Source organism: Molothrus ater, chromosome 18 (genome assembly GCF_012460135.2).
Source record: "Molothrus ater isolate BHLD 08-10-18 breed brown headed cowbird chromosome 18, BPBGC_Mater_1.1, whole genome shotgun sequence".
NCBI classification, from domain to species: Eukaryota; Metazoa; Chordata; class Aves; order Passeriformes; family Icteridae; genus Molothrus; species Molothrus ater.
In genome coordinates, this window is record NC_050495.2 from 12718409 (window position 1) to 12736773 (window position 18365).

The 18365-nt window shown below is 55.3% G+C and overlaps 2 protein-coding genes across 3 annotated transcripts; one reads left to right on the forward strand and one right to left on the reverse strand.

Annotated features, from left to right (window-relative positions):
* Window positions 1-1570: 1570 nt before the first annotated feature.
* On the reverse strand, window positions 1571-16561 carry ZMAT5 (zinc finger matrin-type 5). Of its 2 annotated transcripts, none has more exons than XM_036393577.2 (6): window positions 16523-16561; window positions 11481-11703; window positions 11037-11099; window positions 10522-10602; window positions 4269-4380; window positions 1571-1804 (listed from the first exon to the last, which is right to left on the reverse strand). In XM_036393577.2, the coding sequence occupies exons 2-6, from the start codon at window positions 11605-11607 to the stop codon at window positions 1675-1677; spliced, it is 513 nt and encodes a 170-aa protein (XP_036249470.1). In that variant the 5' UTR covers window positions 11608-11703; window positions 16523-16561; the 3' UTR covers window positions 1571-1674. The 2 variants fall into 2 exon arrangements, with proteins under 2 accessions (XP_036249470.1, XP_036249469.1); XM_036393576.1 differs by lacking the exon at window positions 16523-16561 and adding an exon at window positions 16254-16347.
* Window positions 16562-16693: 132 nt separating this feature from the next.
* On the forward strand, window positions 16694-18206 carry LOC118693215 (cytochrome b-c1 complex subunit 9). The gene is made up of 2 exons (XM_036393619.2): window positions 16694-16863; window positions 17970-18206. Exons 1-2 carry the CDS (start codon window positions 16723-16725, stop codon window positions 18006-18008), a joined length of 180 nt encoding a protein of 59 aa, XP_036249512.1. The 5' UTR covers window positions 16694-16722; the 3' UTR covers window positions 18009-18206.
* The last annotated feature ends 159 nt before the right edge of the window (window positions 18207-18365 follow it).

Sequence of the window (18365 nt, forward strand, 5' to 3'; positions counted from 1 at the left end):
GCTCACCTCCTTGGGAGCAAGGAAAGGCTGTGACTGCTGTGTTTTACACTGGAATTTTCATTTACAGTTGGGTTCCAGAGCTTGGCCTCAGAGAACTCTATCTAATTTAAGCTGGATCTGGGGAGCCCTGAAGTTTGGAAGTGTTGGGTAGAACAACCCCTCCTGGATCAGCTGGAAAACCCACCAGGACAGGAGCACACTGAGCAGGAACAGGTCTGGGGGCTGATCAAAGCACAGCTCCAGTCAATGTGAGGAACAGGGAAGGATTTGGATGTTGACTGGGGAAAAAATCCATGGAAAGGACTGGAGTGGGAGTTCCTTGATCTGCTGGTGCTGGTGGCCTCAGAAGGTGTCCAGAGCGTGTCCTGGCTGCCACCAGTAGAGCAGCCACTGTCCCCCTCAGTCAGTGGAGCCCCTCAACATTCCCCAGGACTCTTCCTCTGTGCCAGGCTGGGGCACAGGGATGCACATCCAAGCTTGGAGAGAGCAGGCCCAGATCCCACTCTGGAGCATCCCACAGTCCCTAGGGGGTCCCCACTTCCCATTTCCTTGGGGGCAGGGTTCCCTTGCTCCAGGGACTCCCACTCATTCCCAAAGAGGAGCCAGCTGGGTGCCCTTGTTAATCCACCTGTCCTGCAGGTGGAAGTAAGGACAGGACACACGGGGCTGATCCTGCATCCTCTGAGCCCAAGCCCAGGGCTCCTGCCTGCAAGGATAAAAACATTCTCTAGTTGGACCTAGAATTCATCCAGGCTGCAGCCAAGGCTGTTTCCAGGCTGCTGTCACATCCAGTCCCTGCTCCTGTCAGAGCCACATCCCAGGATGGGGCTGACGCTCCTGTGACAATTTGCCATCACATCCCTGCCCTGCTGGAGCGATCCAGGCAGGATTTGGCCACAGGCAGCTGGCTCCTACCCGTGCTCTTCATGAATCTGGACCCACCACCTCCCTGCCCAGCCAAACCTGGAATGCTCTGGCAGTGGGCACAGCCCTCCTGGACAAACCTACTGCCAGAGCTGCCTTCTGGGATGCAGCTGGACAGGATCCCCCCTTGCCCCTGGAGCTGCAGCACCCAGCTCCCTTCCTGGGACAGCCAAGGGCCTCCCTCACCCCACACTTTACCAGCAAGGAGAGATGAATCAAACTCACTGTGGAGAAACCTTGGGGTATTTCCACTCCTTGCCCCTCACCTCCAGCACAGCAGCAGCAGGGCTGAGGGAAGCTCCCCAGGCTCTCCATTGGGAGCTCCAGCACCTGGACCCAGGCAGGGTCCCACCCTGAATTTATCAGGAACAAACAGGGCACCAACACCCGAGGAAATGAAACATCAGTTCTAAAAGCCTGGGTCCTTCTCCAGCCTGGATCACAGAGCCCAGCACAGAGCTGGGGTGAGAGCAGGCAGCAGTGATCTGAGGGGATGGATCCCACCCAGGAAATGGGGAATGTCAGCTCCAGGTGACAACAGACAGCCCCTGTGCAGGGCTGGAGCTGTGCTGAGCACAGATCCCCGTTCCAGAGCCAGGGGAGTGGCTCAGCCCACGGGAGGAACACAAACACGACACACGGAGGCTGCAACGGGCAGGAGGAGGGTTTATTGAAATAAAAGTGTGTATAAATAATCCTGTCCCTTTCCCAGAGCAGAGGCAGGCAGCCCCAGGCAGGCTCTGGGGTGCCTCAGCCCCACTGCAGGTTGGGGGGCACTGGCCACCCCCCGGGTGGGGGGGCCTGCAGGGACGGGGGCAGCTCCTGCACTGGTGGCCAGCCCAGAGGGTACTGGAATGGTGCTGGTTTCTCAAGAAGAGCACTGTGAGGGGAGAGGGAAAGGGATGAGGTGAGAAGCAGTGTGTCTGTCTGACACCAAGGCCAGGCTGGGGACTGGGCTTCCCTGTGCCCCCTCAGTAGCCCCCAAAGAGAAGGGGCCAGCAGAGGAGGGTTTTGGTTATCACCAAATGGGTTCATTCACACCCCCATCCCAAATCCAGCACCAGAACAGTTGTGTGACCATCCCCAGCATATCCAAGCAGCCTGACACAGAGTGTGCCAGTGAAAACTGAGGTGGGATCACGGAGGGAGCAGCCCAGCCCCCTGAGAGGGGCTCAGCAGGCACAGCTGCCAGGTGCAGGGAGCAGGGCTGGTCCCAGCCCCTCCATCCCCTCTCCTCACACAGCTGACTTGGAAGAACAAACAAAACCAGCAGATGTTTCTTTCCAAGCAGCCCAAATCCCAAGCCAGCTGTGCACTTCCCAAAGGACAAGGACCCCTCGGAAACGGAGGAGCTGCCAAACCAGCAGGGTGTGTGCACCAGAGGACCCTTCAGCAGAGGGAAGAGGCTTCTCCCTCACCCCACAGCCTGGGAATCACTCTGTCCCTGCTCCTCTCCTCAGCTTTACTGGTGGAGGCTGCTGCAAACACCACACTGGGACGAAGAAGTGCAGGAGCAAGAACCATCTGTCCCTTGCCTCCAGTTTGACCAGGGCACGTTTCAATTCATGGGAAATGTACCTTTTCCATTAATTCCCAAGTGCAGGAAGCTCATTTGTTCTCTCACACAAGCCCTGACAGCAACCTTGCAGCTTCTCAGGCCTCTACCTCCGATCCTGATGAATCTTTTTAATTGTTATGCCAGAAGAAATCTAATCAAACTCCTTTACATAACCCCAGGGAGAAGCAGCACCCTCCTCTCCCTGCGGGGCCGTGGCCCAGAGCCAACTACAGGAGTAGTTTTCCAGGAGCGTTTTCCAGGCAACTAACACAGAGCAAAGTCACTTGGCTCAAGGTTTTATCCCCTCAGTGGGGATTCTCCAGAGCCCAGGATGAGGCAGGACCATGAGGACACACACCAGCCCCTCTGGGCAGGGATATTTGGTGTCATCCCCCCAGCACTGTGGCTCAGGCACAGGTGGATATGGAGCAGAGGGAATGCTGCAAGGTTGAGCCATCATCTAATGAGCATTTCCTGAGCAGCAGGACTGATCAATAGGCAGGATGCTGCCTGGGTACTCAATTCCCTGGGGTCTCATGAGCTACAAGTGCTCTATCAAAGGTTTACCTACAGCTGGAGCATTTTCAATGGCTGTCCAACAGGGACTCTCCAGTGGCCAGCAAGGTCAAGAATATTTCCTTTCTGAAGGTGTTAATGGGATCCCTCTCCTCTACCCACTTTCACACTCATGGAACTTGTGGCATCTCAGAAGCTTTGAGGTTTTGGATCCTTTTCTAATGGAAATCCATTCTCTACCATTTCCTTTGGAAATCAGTAAAAATCAATCCCATGAAATGTGGGGCTGGAGGGCACAAGGGGAGCACAGAGATGACTGGGAGAGGCATTGGCAAGGCTGGAGAGAGGAAGGGAAGTTCCAATAGTTGGTGTTTAATTCCTGTAGCAGATGGTTTCTGAGCCTGCAGGGAGAGGGAGGCTGGAAAAAGAGCAACAATCCTGGAAATTTGTTTTGTGCATCTATGGAGGCAGCACGGACCAAGTTCTGAAGGTCTGAACATTCCTCTGGGTATGACCAAGTAGTTCTGAAGGTCTGGAAATGCCTCTGGGAACAGTGACAGCTATCTTCTGTAAGAGCAGATCCACCCCATGTTCCAGGGATTCACAGGCAGGACAAACAAAATGGGGCAAGTGAAGTGCAGGGGACAGGAATGTGGGCACCTCTGCAAGGCCAAGGGCAGCTGAGCTGAGGGACAGAACAATCCCAGAGCAACAAGCTCAGACAAGCACCAGAAGGAAGCTCCTGCCCAGTCCAAACACGGAGAGGACAGGAACAAACAGAGAAAGAACAGAAGAGAGATTTGGCACCTGCCCAAATGTCATCCCATTAAGCCTGCGGCACAGTCAGGTGAGCGAGGAAACAGCCAGGGCCCCAGTCTGAATGGATCCTGTGAGGAGGAGCCAATTCCACCCTCCCTGGCAGGCAGGGCATGGGGGAGCTGTCAACAGATGAAAGCAGGCTCCTGACACTGAACCCTGGGCATTAATGAGCCAGCACAGCAGCAGCTCTGTCCTCCAGGTGTGCCTGTGAGCTCTGCACAGAGCAAGGGCAGCCCTCTGCTGTGGCTTGTTCCCAAAGTGTCCCCTGGCAAACGGGGACACCTGTGCAGACATCCCTGGTGGGGCAGGCAGGGCTGCACCCACACACAGGCCCCTCATGAGTGCTGCCTGAGGGTGTTGGGAGCTCTGATGCCCTGCACCCTCCCCTGTCCCAGCCCTCCTGTGGGATCCCCCTTGCATCCACACCTGGATGATCCCCAGCACCCAGTACCTGCTGCTCTGAGCTGCACTCAGCCTCTGGGCTCTCTTGTCCAGCCAGTCCTCGATGGTGCCTGGTGGGATATCTGCTCCCTCCCTCTGCAGCTCCTTCAGCCTCTTCTCTCCTGCTTGAGAGAAAGATTGAGATCAGAGAGGGCTGGATCAGAGGGAGGGCCATGAGAGAAAGGGCCACCAGACCCTTGTCCTTTCACTCCATTAAACCTGCTGCTCATTACCCTGCAGAGTTTCACAGGGTGGAGAGTGTGCACCATGCCTGGGCAGCCCCTCCTCCTCCTCCTGTGCCCTCCTGCCATCTGATGCTTGGTGACAGCTGCAGCCAGGCAGAGCAGGGGACAAGAGCTAAACCAGCACGGTGGCAGTTTGGGCACTGAGGGGAGTCTGACATCTCCCCCCAGGGCAGATCACCCTCATCCTTTCCTGGAACAGCCTCGGCTGGCCCTGAGCTGTTTCCAGAGCTGTGTCCCTCCAAGTGGCAGCAGCAACTGTGCCACCCCTGCCCTGTTAGGTGGAGATGACAGGGACAGTGTCCGGATCGATGCAGCCTTGGCAGCCTGGGGAGTCTGAACAGTTCCGGGTGCGTGTTCCAGCCAGCAGACAGATCCCAGAGCTGCTGTCAGGGCTGCTTAAGGAGCTCCCTGCCTGATGTGTCCCCAGCCCCTGCTCAGCCCAGGCAGAGCTGTCACCAGCCCAGGGGCAGAACCAGGGCAGAGAGAACCAGGGGACAAGTTCTTGTATTTAGAACCGTGGAATGGTTTGGTTGGAAGTCACCTCAAAGCTCATCCTGTCCCACCCCCCACCACAGTCAGGGACACTTCCTTCCCAGGCTGCTCCAAGCCCTGTCCAACCTGGCCTTGGACACTTCGAGGGATCCAGGGGCAGCCACAGCTTCTCTGGGCACCCTGTGCCAGGGCCATACCCCATCAGAGGGAAGGATTTCTTCCATAAATCACAGAATTACAGAATCGATCAGGTTCAAGAGAGATCACAAGATGTCCCCTCTTTCAGTTTGAGCCCATTACTCCTTGTTCTATTTCTCATGGTGGTTAGGAACGAGGAAGGAAACCAGTAGGAAACCTCTGCTGTTTACTGAATCAAGATTTCAACCCCTCCAATCACTCTGGAAGGGCTGTGTGGGCAGATGCCCACAGGCATCCCCTGGGGAGAAGGGCACGGAGCCAGCGTGGCACAAACCCACAGCTGCCCAGTTAGCAAAGCTCCCCAGTCCCCCCCAGCTGCAGGGAGGGAGCTGGTGCTGGACAGGTCTAGCAGGAGTCCTGACACAGCCACACTCCTGCCAGCACATCAGGGATGAGGACACACTCCCAGCAATCCCAGCCCCAGTCTAGTGGAAACTTCCCACCTAACAGACCAGGGAACTCAGAAAACCAAATACTGGTGACAATAAAAAGAAAACAGAGACAGCTGCGTGTCACTCCCTTAGCCCTGCTCATCCATCCTTCTGGGGGACCCCTGATCCCATTTAGGGATCAAGGCACCTGCAGCCGTGCCCCTCAGGAGCCTGCTCCACACCCACCCATCCTATGTCACATGTTTTAAGGAAAATATTATACCTTTGCAGACAGAGTGTGAAATTAATAGTGCTTGGGCAGAGTGAAGGATCACTTCATCCTACTGGTGGCAACCAATTATTCATCTGCCTGTTGAATACTAAATCAGGATGGCAGGGATGTGCTACACAATGAGCAGCCAGATGGATAATTTGTCATCCAGCCTTTTCAGCTGCTGCTGCTGGGCGGGGTGACAATGTGCCCAGTGCCACCACAGAAAGCGCTGGGGTCCGGCTGCTGCTCTGAGCCCACCGAGAAGGTTGGGGACAGCAAAGTTCCAGTCTCCCACAGCTGTTCCCAGGGATCAAAGCCCCAGCAGAGCGACCTGGGGTCAACGCAAGCAGCTGGCCAGGTGGGGAGATGGGCAGGCAAGAAGCTCAGCCTGGAGAGCTGGGCACTGCTCACACTCAGGGTTAGACTCATCTGGCAACCTTGAGGACCTTATTTCCCTTTGTTCCATGTTCTTCCAGCTCCTGAGCACATCCCACCTCAGCAAGGGGACAGACAAGCAGTGTCTATGAGAAGCTTCAATAAGGCAGGGAAGAAAATCATGAAGAATCTCTCCCACCTCTCTGTGCCACTGCCATTTCCTTTTCATGCAACTCCCAACCCCAGCAGAGAACAGAGCACGAACAGTCCAAGCTTCTCTGTTCAGCAGGGAGCCCCAAGGTACCACACCAGGGATGGAGTAGCCACAACTCCCAGCCAGAAAAGTTCACTGGATGCTGTGGAACCACTCTGGATTTGCACTGCCCCAAATGAGGCCCCAGATATCCACATCAGAAAGACATCCAGCTGTCTCCCTGTTCTCACAGCTCCAGGAGCTGCTGCTCCAGAGCAGTCCAAACCTCAGGCTCAGAAATGTGGCAGCAGGGACAGGCAGCCCTCCAGCTCTGCCCACCTTGATGATGTCCATGTCCCTCTGGAGCACACACATCCCATCCAGGGACCACCAAACACACCTTGAAATTGGAAATACTCCCTGAATGCCAACAGCTGTTCCAAGAAGCAGCTCTGAAAGGCCTTTACCAGCTCTTGCTCCCCACATGTGCCCATGCAGCTGGACAGGTGTGAAGGTGCTTCCCCCCCCATTCCTCCTCCTCACTGTGGTGTTTGCTTCCAAGTCTGATTACAGCCAATTGAAAGAGCATCTGCAGTTGTGAAGTGCCTCTAATGATGCCAGAGCAGGGTCCACATTTATCTTCTCTCCTCATGGGTGTTATTGTTGACAAAGGCACTACTGTGTGAGAGATGGAACCCACCAGTACCTGCTGGGGGGGGTCACCCAGCAAGGCAATGCACAGGAAATCCCTCAGCTCTCACCCAGCAAAGAGATGCACATGAAATCCCTCAGCTGCCTCCCTGGTGGATGATGTGGAACCCCAACTCCTCCAGAGCACAAGACCAGCACCAGAGCATGGCTGAGATGGGGCTGAGGAGCCTCTGCCATCGGAGCAGCCAAACAAGTGACTGCCCTGCAGGCCCAGTGTGAGCACTCCTGCTCCCTGCCCAGTTAAACCAGTGGACTCCAGCCACCCCAGCAGGGCCCTCAGACCCCTGCAACCTCACGGACACCCTGCAAACCCTCCCCAGCTGTGCCCTCCTCTGGCAGCCCTGCCTGGCTGCAGCCATCAGAGCCAGGTCGATCCTGTCTGCACCAGGGACACGGATTAGCGGGGAGCCAATAACTCTGAGCAAGGAGATGGCAATTTGACAGTGACTTCTCCTGACATGACTGTACTTAAAATGACAGCTTGGAAGTGTCTGGCTGATGAATGATGCAGCAGATGCAGAAGGCTAATGCTTTGATGGGGGAACAGCTGGGAATATGAGCTCCCTCCCTGCTGAAGGTGTAAACTGTTGCTTCTTGATGAGGATATTCTACAGGGTGCAGAGATGCTGATGCCAAAGTAGGCCAGGCTCCAAGCTGTTCTAGAACATGGAATCATCCAGAAATTTTCCTACTTAACCCACAAAACTTAACCAAACTACAGGGTGAACTCCCAGCATTAAAAGGGCCAAATGTTAAGGATAATGTCATGTTTCCTTTGGCTGTGATAAAAATACTTCATTATCAAGGTGAGTTCACGGACACAGAGCTACCAATGCCAAATACTCACAGGGACTCAGGGACAGGTTCAATATTTACATGATAAAAAAAGTCTCATCATGGTTTAGATGGGTTAAAAATAAAAGTCAGACAAGGCTTTGCCTGCACCAGAGCTGAGGAAAGGGGGGTTAAGCAGCACTGTGGGCCCACCAGGAAAGCATCCCCCACCAGCCTGGCCACCCCCAGCATGGTCCCCCCAGGGCTTGGGAAAGCTCTGGAGCTTCCAGGCTCTCAGCTCATCTCAAATCCTTGAAAACCCCTGGCTCCAAAGCTGCCAAAATCTCCCAGCTGGGTCAGTGAGAGGCAGCGTGGTCCAGATTTCTCCAATCCTGCTGGCTGTGGCTTGGGATGGCTCATGGCTCAGAGATCCTGAGTGGAGATGCATGTGGGATATTACTGATGGAGGATCCTGTGTGAATTACACACCCTGCCACTACGAGCTTGCCCTCAACTCTGCCCTCCTCACCCCCAGCACCTGAGACAAGGGTGCTTGGGCAGGGTGCTTTGACACTTTGAAGGAGTGCTGGGACGTGCCCATGACTCACCAGACAGTGTCTGATCCTTCCATCTGTCTGCTACAGGCTGTCCCTCTCCTCCACCAAATCCTGCTGAGCCTTTCCCTACACCAAATCCCTCCAAACTCTCTGATCAGAGCTGGAGCCTGTGTGATGCACAAAACCACACCATGAGAGAGGTGAGCAGGATTGAACTCTCCAACCAAGCACCCCCTGTCCCCTGGCCATCGCTCCTTCAGGGCTAATTGGTAAATGAAATGTTTGACTCCAGAGCACAAATGCAAGGTTTCCCAGTAATCTCCCTGGAATTGGCTCTCAGCAGCCAATCCTGCACTTACACCGACCCATTTGACACAAGTCAATACTCAATAACAAGTGTAATTGGCAAGGAAAGCTGCCCGAGTGCAGAGGAGCTGCCAGCCCTCCCTGCTCCGCTCCAGAGAGCTCCCACTTCTCCTGCAGGAACAGCCAGTGCCTGGAAATGCCAGAGGTTCCTGTGCTGCCACTCTGTGCACCCTCGGGAGCCCAGCAGAGGGGGGTCAGGCAGAGGCTCTGGCTGGAAGGTGGCTCTGGGAAGGGCTGGAGCACTCCATCCCCACCGTGGCTTTATCGACCGCCAGCAGCGCTCAGAGATTGATTCAGAGTCACCTCGGGGGCTCTCACTGACTCAGCACAACCTGGGAGAGCTCTGTGCTGCCTGCCTGCCTCCCCCTGAGCTCCCCTGAGCTCCCCCTCCCCAAATGGGATCCCTCTGAGGGCCAGGAGAGGCTCTGCCCCACGCACACCCCCCTCTCACATCCCACACTTCCAACACCTCAGCCTGGCTTTGCCAGACTCTTGGCAAAACAACAGCTGGCTCCAGAGAGGATGTGGGCATGGGAGCTGCTCCAAGCTGGGCTGCACTGGGACACCAGGCTGGGGAAGGAATCCTCCTCTGCTCCACATTGTCAGGCCAGATCTGGGTGCTGTACCCACTGCTGGGCTCCCCAGTACTGAGACAATGGCACAACCCAAAATATGGGAATTTCCATCAGGAATTTCTATTGAAATACTTTAAAAATTACACATTTTTATTATGAACCCAGTCAAACACTGATCAGGTCATCCACAGAGTCTCCAGCCTTGAGGTATTTGAAACACACTGGATGTAGCCCTGAGCACCCTGCTTGCAGCATGGTGAGGGTTAGATGATCTCCAGTGGGGATTTCAACCATTCCACAAGTTCTCACCAACTCCTCACTCACACTCCCTGGAACTGTCCAAGGCCAGGCTGGATGGGGCTTGGAGTAACCTGGTCTAGTGGAAGGTGTCCCTGCCCATGGCAGGGGTGGAGTGAGATGAGCTCTGAGATTCCTTCCCACCCAGCCCAGTCTGTGATTCTGTGATTTTCTTTAACCACTAAAGTAATGACTCCTGTGGAGAAAACAGAGCTACCACCTCTTTTCCCTAAAAGAAAAGTAGTTCCAAGAATGGTAGTCCCAGAATGAGAAAGTTCAAAAGCGCTCTGCAGGCTCCCAGCAGGGAGCAGCTGCCATCCACCCTCTGCCCACACTTCACTTCCATCCAAAGCCACCCAAGCAGAGGCTGTTTCTGGATCCAGGACCCCTTTCACAGCCCGACAGCAGGACAGCTCTTCCCACCAGCTCTTCCCACGGGTGGAAGCAGCAGCTCCCTGGTAATAGCAGCAAGGTGGGGGAAAATCAAATCCATAAATTTAAGGGGATGTGATGTACCAGTGCCCTCTGCTGCTGACAGTTTTTATTCCCTGACTGAACAAAACCCCGAGGGCTCAGGAAGGCCACTCCAGACTCTTGCTGCCAAGTGGTAGCAGCACTGCTCAGCTCCAGGTTTGTGTCTGTGCCAGCAGCTCGAGAGCAGGGAGCATATGACAAACTGCAGCACTTCCAGGCTCACACAGCACTAGGAAGCAGGAGGGATTGGCTGGCTCCACACAGGCAGCAAGGGATCACAGCCTGCACAACCCCTCACACCCCCCTGCAGCAACTCCCCCTGCAAGGAGATCCTCAGACATTGCCCTGTTGGAGGACTCACCTTGAACCTGGGCACTCAGCTTCTCCAGGTCCTGCTCTGTCATGTGGGAAAATCTGCAGTTGGACCCAAAATCACACTGTCCTGGAATGAAATAGTGAGATTTGAAAATTCAGTTTCAAAATCCTCTAGATTAGATAATAGGAAATATTTCTTCACAGAATGGGTTGTAAAGCATTGGAATGGGCTGCCCAGAGAAGTGGTGCAGTCACCACCCCTGGAAGTGCTCAAAAAAGTCTGTGGATGTGACACCTGGGGACACAGCTTAATGATGAACATGGTGGTGCTGTACTGACATTTCGACTTGGTGATCTTAAAGGTCTTTCCCAACTTTAATAATTCTGGGAAGAGCCAAAGTCCCATGAGAACCACCCAGAGGAGGTCCTTGAGCAAGCAAACCCAGGCTCCATCACACCTGGATGCCAGACACAGGCCCAAGCCCCTCCCTCCAGCCCTGGGCTGGCTCTGGAAGGAGCTGCTCAAGCCCAGGCACTTCTTTCCACCTTAGAACTCCTCACCTGTTTGCAGAAACTTCCGACAAGGTTTCTTGGTTTGCTCTTCCTGCAGGATTGCAGCAGCATCTGGGGAGACAAGGGATGAACAGGTAAAGATCCTGGGCACAGCAAAATCCCATCATCTCCAGTCCCAAACTGGTCAGGGAGCAGAAGGAAGCAGAGGGACATGCAGGCAATGGTTTCACAGCCAGTTTAGCCCATTCCCACTGCACTCCTCAGGCTGGCACTAACATACCTGGAGCTGTGTGCTGAGACAGGTCAGAGCCACACACGAGGGTTTCACCCCTGGGACTGCCTGATCCAGCAGCATCACATGCTCAAATTGCTGGCACACAGAGTGTATATAAACCATCAGTGCTGATTTATTTCCTCTTCCCATTCCCTCCCATCCACATCCATCACCTCCCCAGTCCCAGGAAGGGAGTGGCAGAAGCTGGGAGCACCCACCTCGGAATAAGTCGTACCAGACTCTCTTAGCCCGCAGATGCTGCACTCCATTGAGGTGTTTCTTCCTGTTGTGCAGGTTGTCCTGGAAGGACCTGTCACAGTAGTCACAGAAGTACCTTTTGCCCATCTCTCTCCTGGCAAAACAGTATCAGCATGTCCTGGGGTCATCAGGCAGCTCCTCGGCGCCCAGCCATGGGAATGGAGGATCCAGGATTTACAGCGCCTGCTTCCAAAGGAGGAGGACTCAAATCACTTAGGGCTGGCAGGCAGACAAAGAGGTGAGACCCAACAGTTCATATCCTTGTCCATCACAGACTGCTGGGGCAGGATCTGCTGCCTGTACATGGGAGAAAAGGCCTGATCTGCATTTATCTCTGTCACCCAAAGCAACAACAGCTCTGCTGGAAGGATTCTCCTTCCCTGAGCTCAGAGCACAGAAAACAGAGAGCCACAGGCTGCAGGGAAGGTGCAGCACAAACCATGCAAGGTGCAAATGGGAGGAGCTGGAGGTCCTGGGGACCTTTGACCACAACCTCCACGAGCTGATACAAAAGAGGAAGGAAACTCCCCAGTGTCCATCTCTGCAAGGTAAGGAAGAAACTCAGCAAAGCTCATTTTATCCTCAAAGATAAAACAGAAGCTGATCTCACCTGTCCTGTGGGCAGCTGCATTATAAACACTACAGCACATATTTCCTACAATCCACTGAGCCACCTGTTTTTTCCTAGACATCATGGATTGCTCTCCTCATCCTCCCCAGCCTATGGCACCAAGGGGTGTCTGCTCTGAGTACAGCACTAAGATCACAACAGAATTTGGGAGCTCCCACCTGTGCTGGGCCTGCCACTGTCAGTGCAGGTGAGATCAGCTTGTGTTTAATCCTTCAGGCACCTGTCCCCATCAGATGTCCCTGCTGGAGGTGCAACAAACACCCTGAAGGAGCTGCAAGCTCTCTCCTGAGGGATACAGAGGTACCTGGTGAATGGCAAAGATGGATGGACTGGGAGATAAACTCCAAAAGCAATTCTCCAGGTTTTGACACTTTGACAGCTGAATGCATTTAAAAAGTGGCACAGAGACCAGCACAAGAAATAAAGATTTCATAAATAAAATGGGTCCAGAATCAATCACAGCCCCCTGGCTGACTCCCCTGGCTCAGGATGAAGAGCAGAGCACCAGGCAAGCCCTCAGAGCCCAGTGTGCCCAGCTCAGGCAGGGCTGCCAAGCCTCCTGCCAGACATCCATCCCAGCAGGAGCACCAGCACCACATTCCCTTCCCTCCCCTGCTCCCAGGAACTACTGCTTCAAAATCAAACCCCTGGAAATCTCCAAGGCCTCACACCACAAGTTAAAGCAAAGCTGCATTCCATGGGAAGACCTTCTGAGATTTTTAATATTGGATTGCAAACCTCCACACTGAAGGTAAAATGTTCAGATATTCCAAGTGAACTGGAATCCCTTTGAGGTTCCTTCCTGGGGGGGGGTGAGGGCTGGCCATGCCCCAGCTGGGTGTGCTGGGACCCCAAATCCCCCATGCCCTGGGCTGATCCTGACCCAGCTCTGCAGGGCTTGAGGTCTGAAATCGTCCTCCTCCAGCCCAAGAACCCAAACCCAAGCACTGCTTAATGAGCACGGAGCCATAAATTCCCTCATCCTTTGCATCCCTGAGTTTTGCAGCCAGGTTTGCAGCACTGTGGTGAGGCTGCTGGAATTCAGGGGGAACAATGCTTTTAAATACTGAAAAATCCCTGTTCCACATGCTATTCCATAGTCTCCCAAAGTTCCTGGTGACACAGAAATCTCCCTGTCTCAGCTGCTGGCTCCTGCACTCCATCTCTGCAGAAGAGAATGCTGCAGACAGGGAAAACAAATGAGATTCTGCAGCGGTCCCACACAAGTTTCCAGAGATCTCCCAGGGAATTCTGCCTGCGGAAGCCCAGCAGCAGCCAGCCTTTGAAATCGTATTTCAAACTTTCTCTTTCATCACTCCAACAGCAATAATTGCAGAAGCTCCTTCCCCCTCCTCCCCCAACAACCAGGGCAGAAAGCTCCTCCAGACTCCAGATCCCACATCCCACGGCTGCCTGCTCCCAAATTCTCTGAGCAATTCCCATTGCAGGGGACAGAGGGATTGTAAAAAGCAATTAGAGAGGTATCAGATTCTCCCTGAGACTTTCCCCTTCAGTGATTAAACCCAACACTTATCCCCCACTTTTCAAGGATCCCACTGCATGGATGCCTTGCTGGGTTCTGCCAACTCTCTGCAACACCAGCACTTCCCAGCACTCTGTGAATCCAGAGGAGTCAAAAGCTGCTTCTGAGCAGCACCAGCCTATTTCCATCTCCCCAAACGGCTCCAGCAGTAAACAAAGAGCATTATTCAGCTGAAAACAGAGATGGCTCCTAATTAAATCCATCTTAGTCATTATAAAATAAAGTAAATGTAGCTGTTCTATAAAGAGCTGCCTCAGCCTGGCCGTTTCCTCTCAGCATCTCCAGCCCCTGATTTGCAACTGAATCAGGGCACTCAGACCTGGGCCCACCACAGCCATAAATGCTTCTAGCCAGGCTTTGTGCCAGCTTAAAAGTCTTCCTGAATAAATGCAAATTAAAATTAAAAAAAAACCCCAACAACCCAGAGCTTTATGTTGTATAAAAGTGTAACAGCAATGCTGCGCTGTGTCTCCTGGAGCCCTGCTGGGTGAGCAATATCCTGGTCTGAGGCACCTCCAAGGTGACAGAGAGGGGCTTGGGACAACTCTAGCCAAGATATCCTGGGCACCATCCCACATTCCCCTGCTCCAGCTGCTGCCGGAGCACTCCACGCTGCTCTGTGTCAGCTGCAGATTTTATCTCTGCCCCTCGGGGTGTTTCCCCGGGCAGAGGGAGGAAGGTGACCCGGGAGGGGGCACAGACTCCTTTGTGTCTGGGGGGAGCTGCTGCTCTCCACAGCGGGCCCGGGAGGTGCTGCTGGGCCCTGACCTCAATTTCCTGCCTCCTCACAGCCCGGGCTCGGGGCCATTCCAGCCACTTCGGAGACCCAGGCAGATGTGAATTAATTAAATGCAAGTGTCAGCCTTCTGATACTCGGCTGCCAATTTAAATGGGCTCAGATCTACAGGGAGACCTGGAATGGCATCAGAGTCTGCCAGCACCTTCCCAATGACAGAGGCACAGATCCTGCTTTCCATTCCACCCAGAGGAACCATGGAATCATGGAATGGTTGGGTTGGAGGGACATTAAAGCTCATCCAGTGCCAGCCCCTGCCATGGCAGGGACACCTCCCACTGTCCCAGGCTGCTCCCAGCCCCAATGTCCAGCCTGGCCTTGGGCACTGCCAGGGATCCAGGGGCAGCCCCAGCTGCTCTGGGCACCTGTGCCAGGGCCTGCCCACCCTGCCAGGGAACAATTCCTGATTCCCAATATCCCATCCATCCCTGCCCTCTGGCAGTGGGAGCCATTGCCCCTTGTCCTATCAGAGAATCATGGAATGGTTGGGTTGGAAGGGACCTTAAAGCTCATCTCATCCCAATCCCTGCCACAGGTAGGGACAGCTTCCATTGGGAATCGAGAGCTTATTTGGGATCAACAGCAACCCCACCACACACAAACCATCCTGGTAGCAGCAATTAATGGGCAACTGGGGGGATTTGTGTTAGATAATCCAGAGCAGTTACATTTCAAAAATAAAATTTGAGTTTTTCTGCTCTGTGGTGACCAAGGTCAGAAGCCAGGGAATGGCTGGAGCTGGGCCAGGGCAGCTCAGGCTGAGATCAGGGCAAGGTTCTTCCCCCAGAGGGTGCTGGCACTGCCCAGGCTGCCCAGGGAACGGGCACGGCCCTGAGGCTGCCAGAGCTCCAGGAGCCTTTGGGCAGCACTGCCAGGGATGGACAGGGTGGGATTGTTGGGGGTCTGGGCAGGGACAGGGGCTGGGCTGGATGGTCCCTGGGGGTTCCTTCCCACTTGGGATATTCTGGGGTTCCAAGGGATAACACTACACAGGGATGTGCCAGGCACCTTCCAGGCTTCCAGAACAAGCAGAGGTCTTGTCCTAACCCAGAAAAATCCCACAGGTCCCCACAGTCACTGCATGAGGGAAAAAATATGAATAAATCAGGAGAAACTACTCTGCAGACAGACTTTGTGCTACTTCTGAGGGGGTGGGACAAACAAAACAACAGAGCAGCATCACTTGAGGATCTGCTCTGGAACTTCATGGACACTTGCTTAACAACAGCCCTGTGGGGAAACAGCCTCAGTGTCAGGATTCCCCTGTCCCGCCCCTGTCTGTTCTGCCTTCCTAAATCCAAATTTACCTCTCTCCTCTCTGCGCTAGAGTCAACCAGGGCTGCTCTGCTCTCACTGAGTTTAAAAAGAGAGGGGCAGCAAATGGGAAACACTTTTGTTCTGCCACACGGGGCCAGGTCCCACTCACTCCTCCCGAGGCCTCTGGAGCAGCTGCCAGAGGTCCCCTGGCCCTGGCACAGGTGCCCAGAGCAGCTGGGGCTGGCCCTGGATCCCTGGCGGTGCCCAAGGCCAGGCTGGACATTGGGGCTGGGAGCAGCCTGGGACAGTGGGAGGTGTCCCTGCCATGGCAGGGGTGGCACTGGATGGGCTTCAGGATCCCTTCCAACCCAACCACTCCTCGATTCATGAGCCCTACGCCTCCTCCCACTCCCCTGACACTGACACCAACCCCCTTTTGCAACCCTAAACTGCAGAAAACACCCCAAAAACACCCCAAAAACCACCCCAAATCGCCTCCCACCCACCTTCCGGGGGTCAGCTGAGGGCAGTGACCGCAGCCTCCTTCCTGTCCCTGTCACCCTTGGTCGGACACCAGGGCAGGGCAGGGCAGGCCCGGAGTATCTCTGCCCCCTCAGCCCCGTCTGGGTCCCGCCCCAGCCACGGCCACGGCCGGGCCGGTTTCACCGCACAGCCCCCGGGGCTGCCCAGCGGAGGCCGCTGAGGACAAGGCGGGAGGGACGGGACGAGTGGAGCCTCACAGGGACCCCCCGATACCCCCGCCACGCTCACCCACCTCTGCCTAGGCCCGCGCCGCGCCGCCTACAACTCCCACAACACCCTACGGCAACAGCGCATGCGCAGGTCACAAACGGCACAGCGCGCAGCCTACAACTTCCAGCATGCCCCACGGCCATTGCACGCCATATAAATAACAGAGTACCGCCTACATCCCCCAGCAGCCCTCGCGGCGCAGGCGCAGAGCGCGCAGGCAAGATGGTGCTGTTGCGGCGGGTGTACGGGTCGCTGTTCCGCCGCAGCTCCACGTTCGCGCTGTCCATCATGCTGGGCGCGGTGCTCTTCGAGCGCGCCTTCGACCAGGGCGCGGACGCGCTCTTCGAGCATCTCAACGAAGGGGTAGGGGCTGTGGAAGGCCCGGCCGGGGCCGCCCGGGCGCGGGCCCAGCGTTGAAGGTCAGGCCGGCCCCGCTGGGCCCCGCCCCGGCAGCTCCGGGCCCGCGGCTCGGCCTCAGGGCTCGCTGAGGGTCAGCGCGGCTCGGCCGCCCCCGAGGGGCTCCGCGGCTGTCGTGGCGCTCGGTGGTCCAGGCTTCGGGGTGTCCTTGGGCTTCTCTGGCCGCTTGGAAGGGGCGTGCAAGGCAGGGGGGGAGCGGGAGGAGGAAAAGGAGCCGATTTTGTGCTCTGTAGGCCCCCGGCTCGGCCGATCTGGCCACGGCAGAGGAAGGGGATAAGGGCTGGTGGCCTTGGGTGTCCCCAGCCCCTGGATCCCTTGGGTAAAAGGGGTCATGTCGTCCTTAGGCTCCTAAGTACACCAGTGGCGGGATAATGACTGCAGGATAGCGAGGCAGGCTTGGGGGAGACCTTGGAGCCCCGTTCAGGGCATACAGAGGCTCCAGGAGATGAGAAAAGGATTTGGGACAAGAGCGTGAAGTGCCAGGACACAGGGAATGGCTCCCACTGCTAGAGGGCAGGGATGGATGGGATATTGGGAATCAGGAATTGTTCCTTGGCAGGGTGGGCAGGCCCTGGCACAGGTGCCCAGAGCAGCTGGGGCTGCCCCTGGATCCCTGGCAGTGCCCAAGGCCAGGCTGGACATTGGGGCTGGGAGCACCTGGGACAGTGGGAGGTGTCCCTGCCATGGCAGGGGTGGCATTGAATGAGCTTTAGGATCCCTTCCAACCCATTCTATGATTCTGTGATTGTTCTGTGCATCCCTTATGTGCAGAAGCAGAACTGCCCTCTCCAGTCCGGGTGGGAATTCAAGGCAGCGTCTCTGGGCCACTATTCCAGAGCAGAACAGGGGAAGGCGAATCTCTGCAGCTTCTTCCCTGTCCAGATTAGAAGCCAGGAGCCCCCATGTGCATCCCTGTGTCCTCCAGATCCAGTACAGGACTCCATCACCACCTCCCCACTAGGATAATTTGCATTTTGGATTCTGTTATCCCAGCCCCACTAAGAAGCTGCCTAAAACGTCCTGATTTTTTTTCCTGCTTGTTTTGCATGCAGAAACTGTGGAAACACATCAAGCACAAGTATGAGAACTGAGCAGCTCAGCAGCAGGAGCCAGCCTGGGGTGGCAACAGGCACTGCAGGGATGGATTCAGCCTCCTGAAACTGGGAATGGATTCCTGATGGAACAACTCCGAGCCACCAACTGATACCATGTGAAGCCAGATGGACTCAAGGAATTTTGCTGCTGTACTTCCCTTACTGTGTTCAAATAAAACTCCTGGTCCTCTCTTATGTCTGTGTGTTCACCTCACTCATCCTTTGCCCTCTCTGTGCCTCCTCCTTCTCTGGGAGGTGGAGAATCTTTGAAAACAGCCCTGTGCCTGAGTTCCCAGGCACTGTCAGGAATCACAACATCTTAAAATGGGTTTGGAAGCACTTAGATGTGGCTCA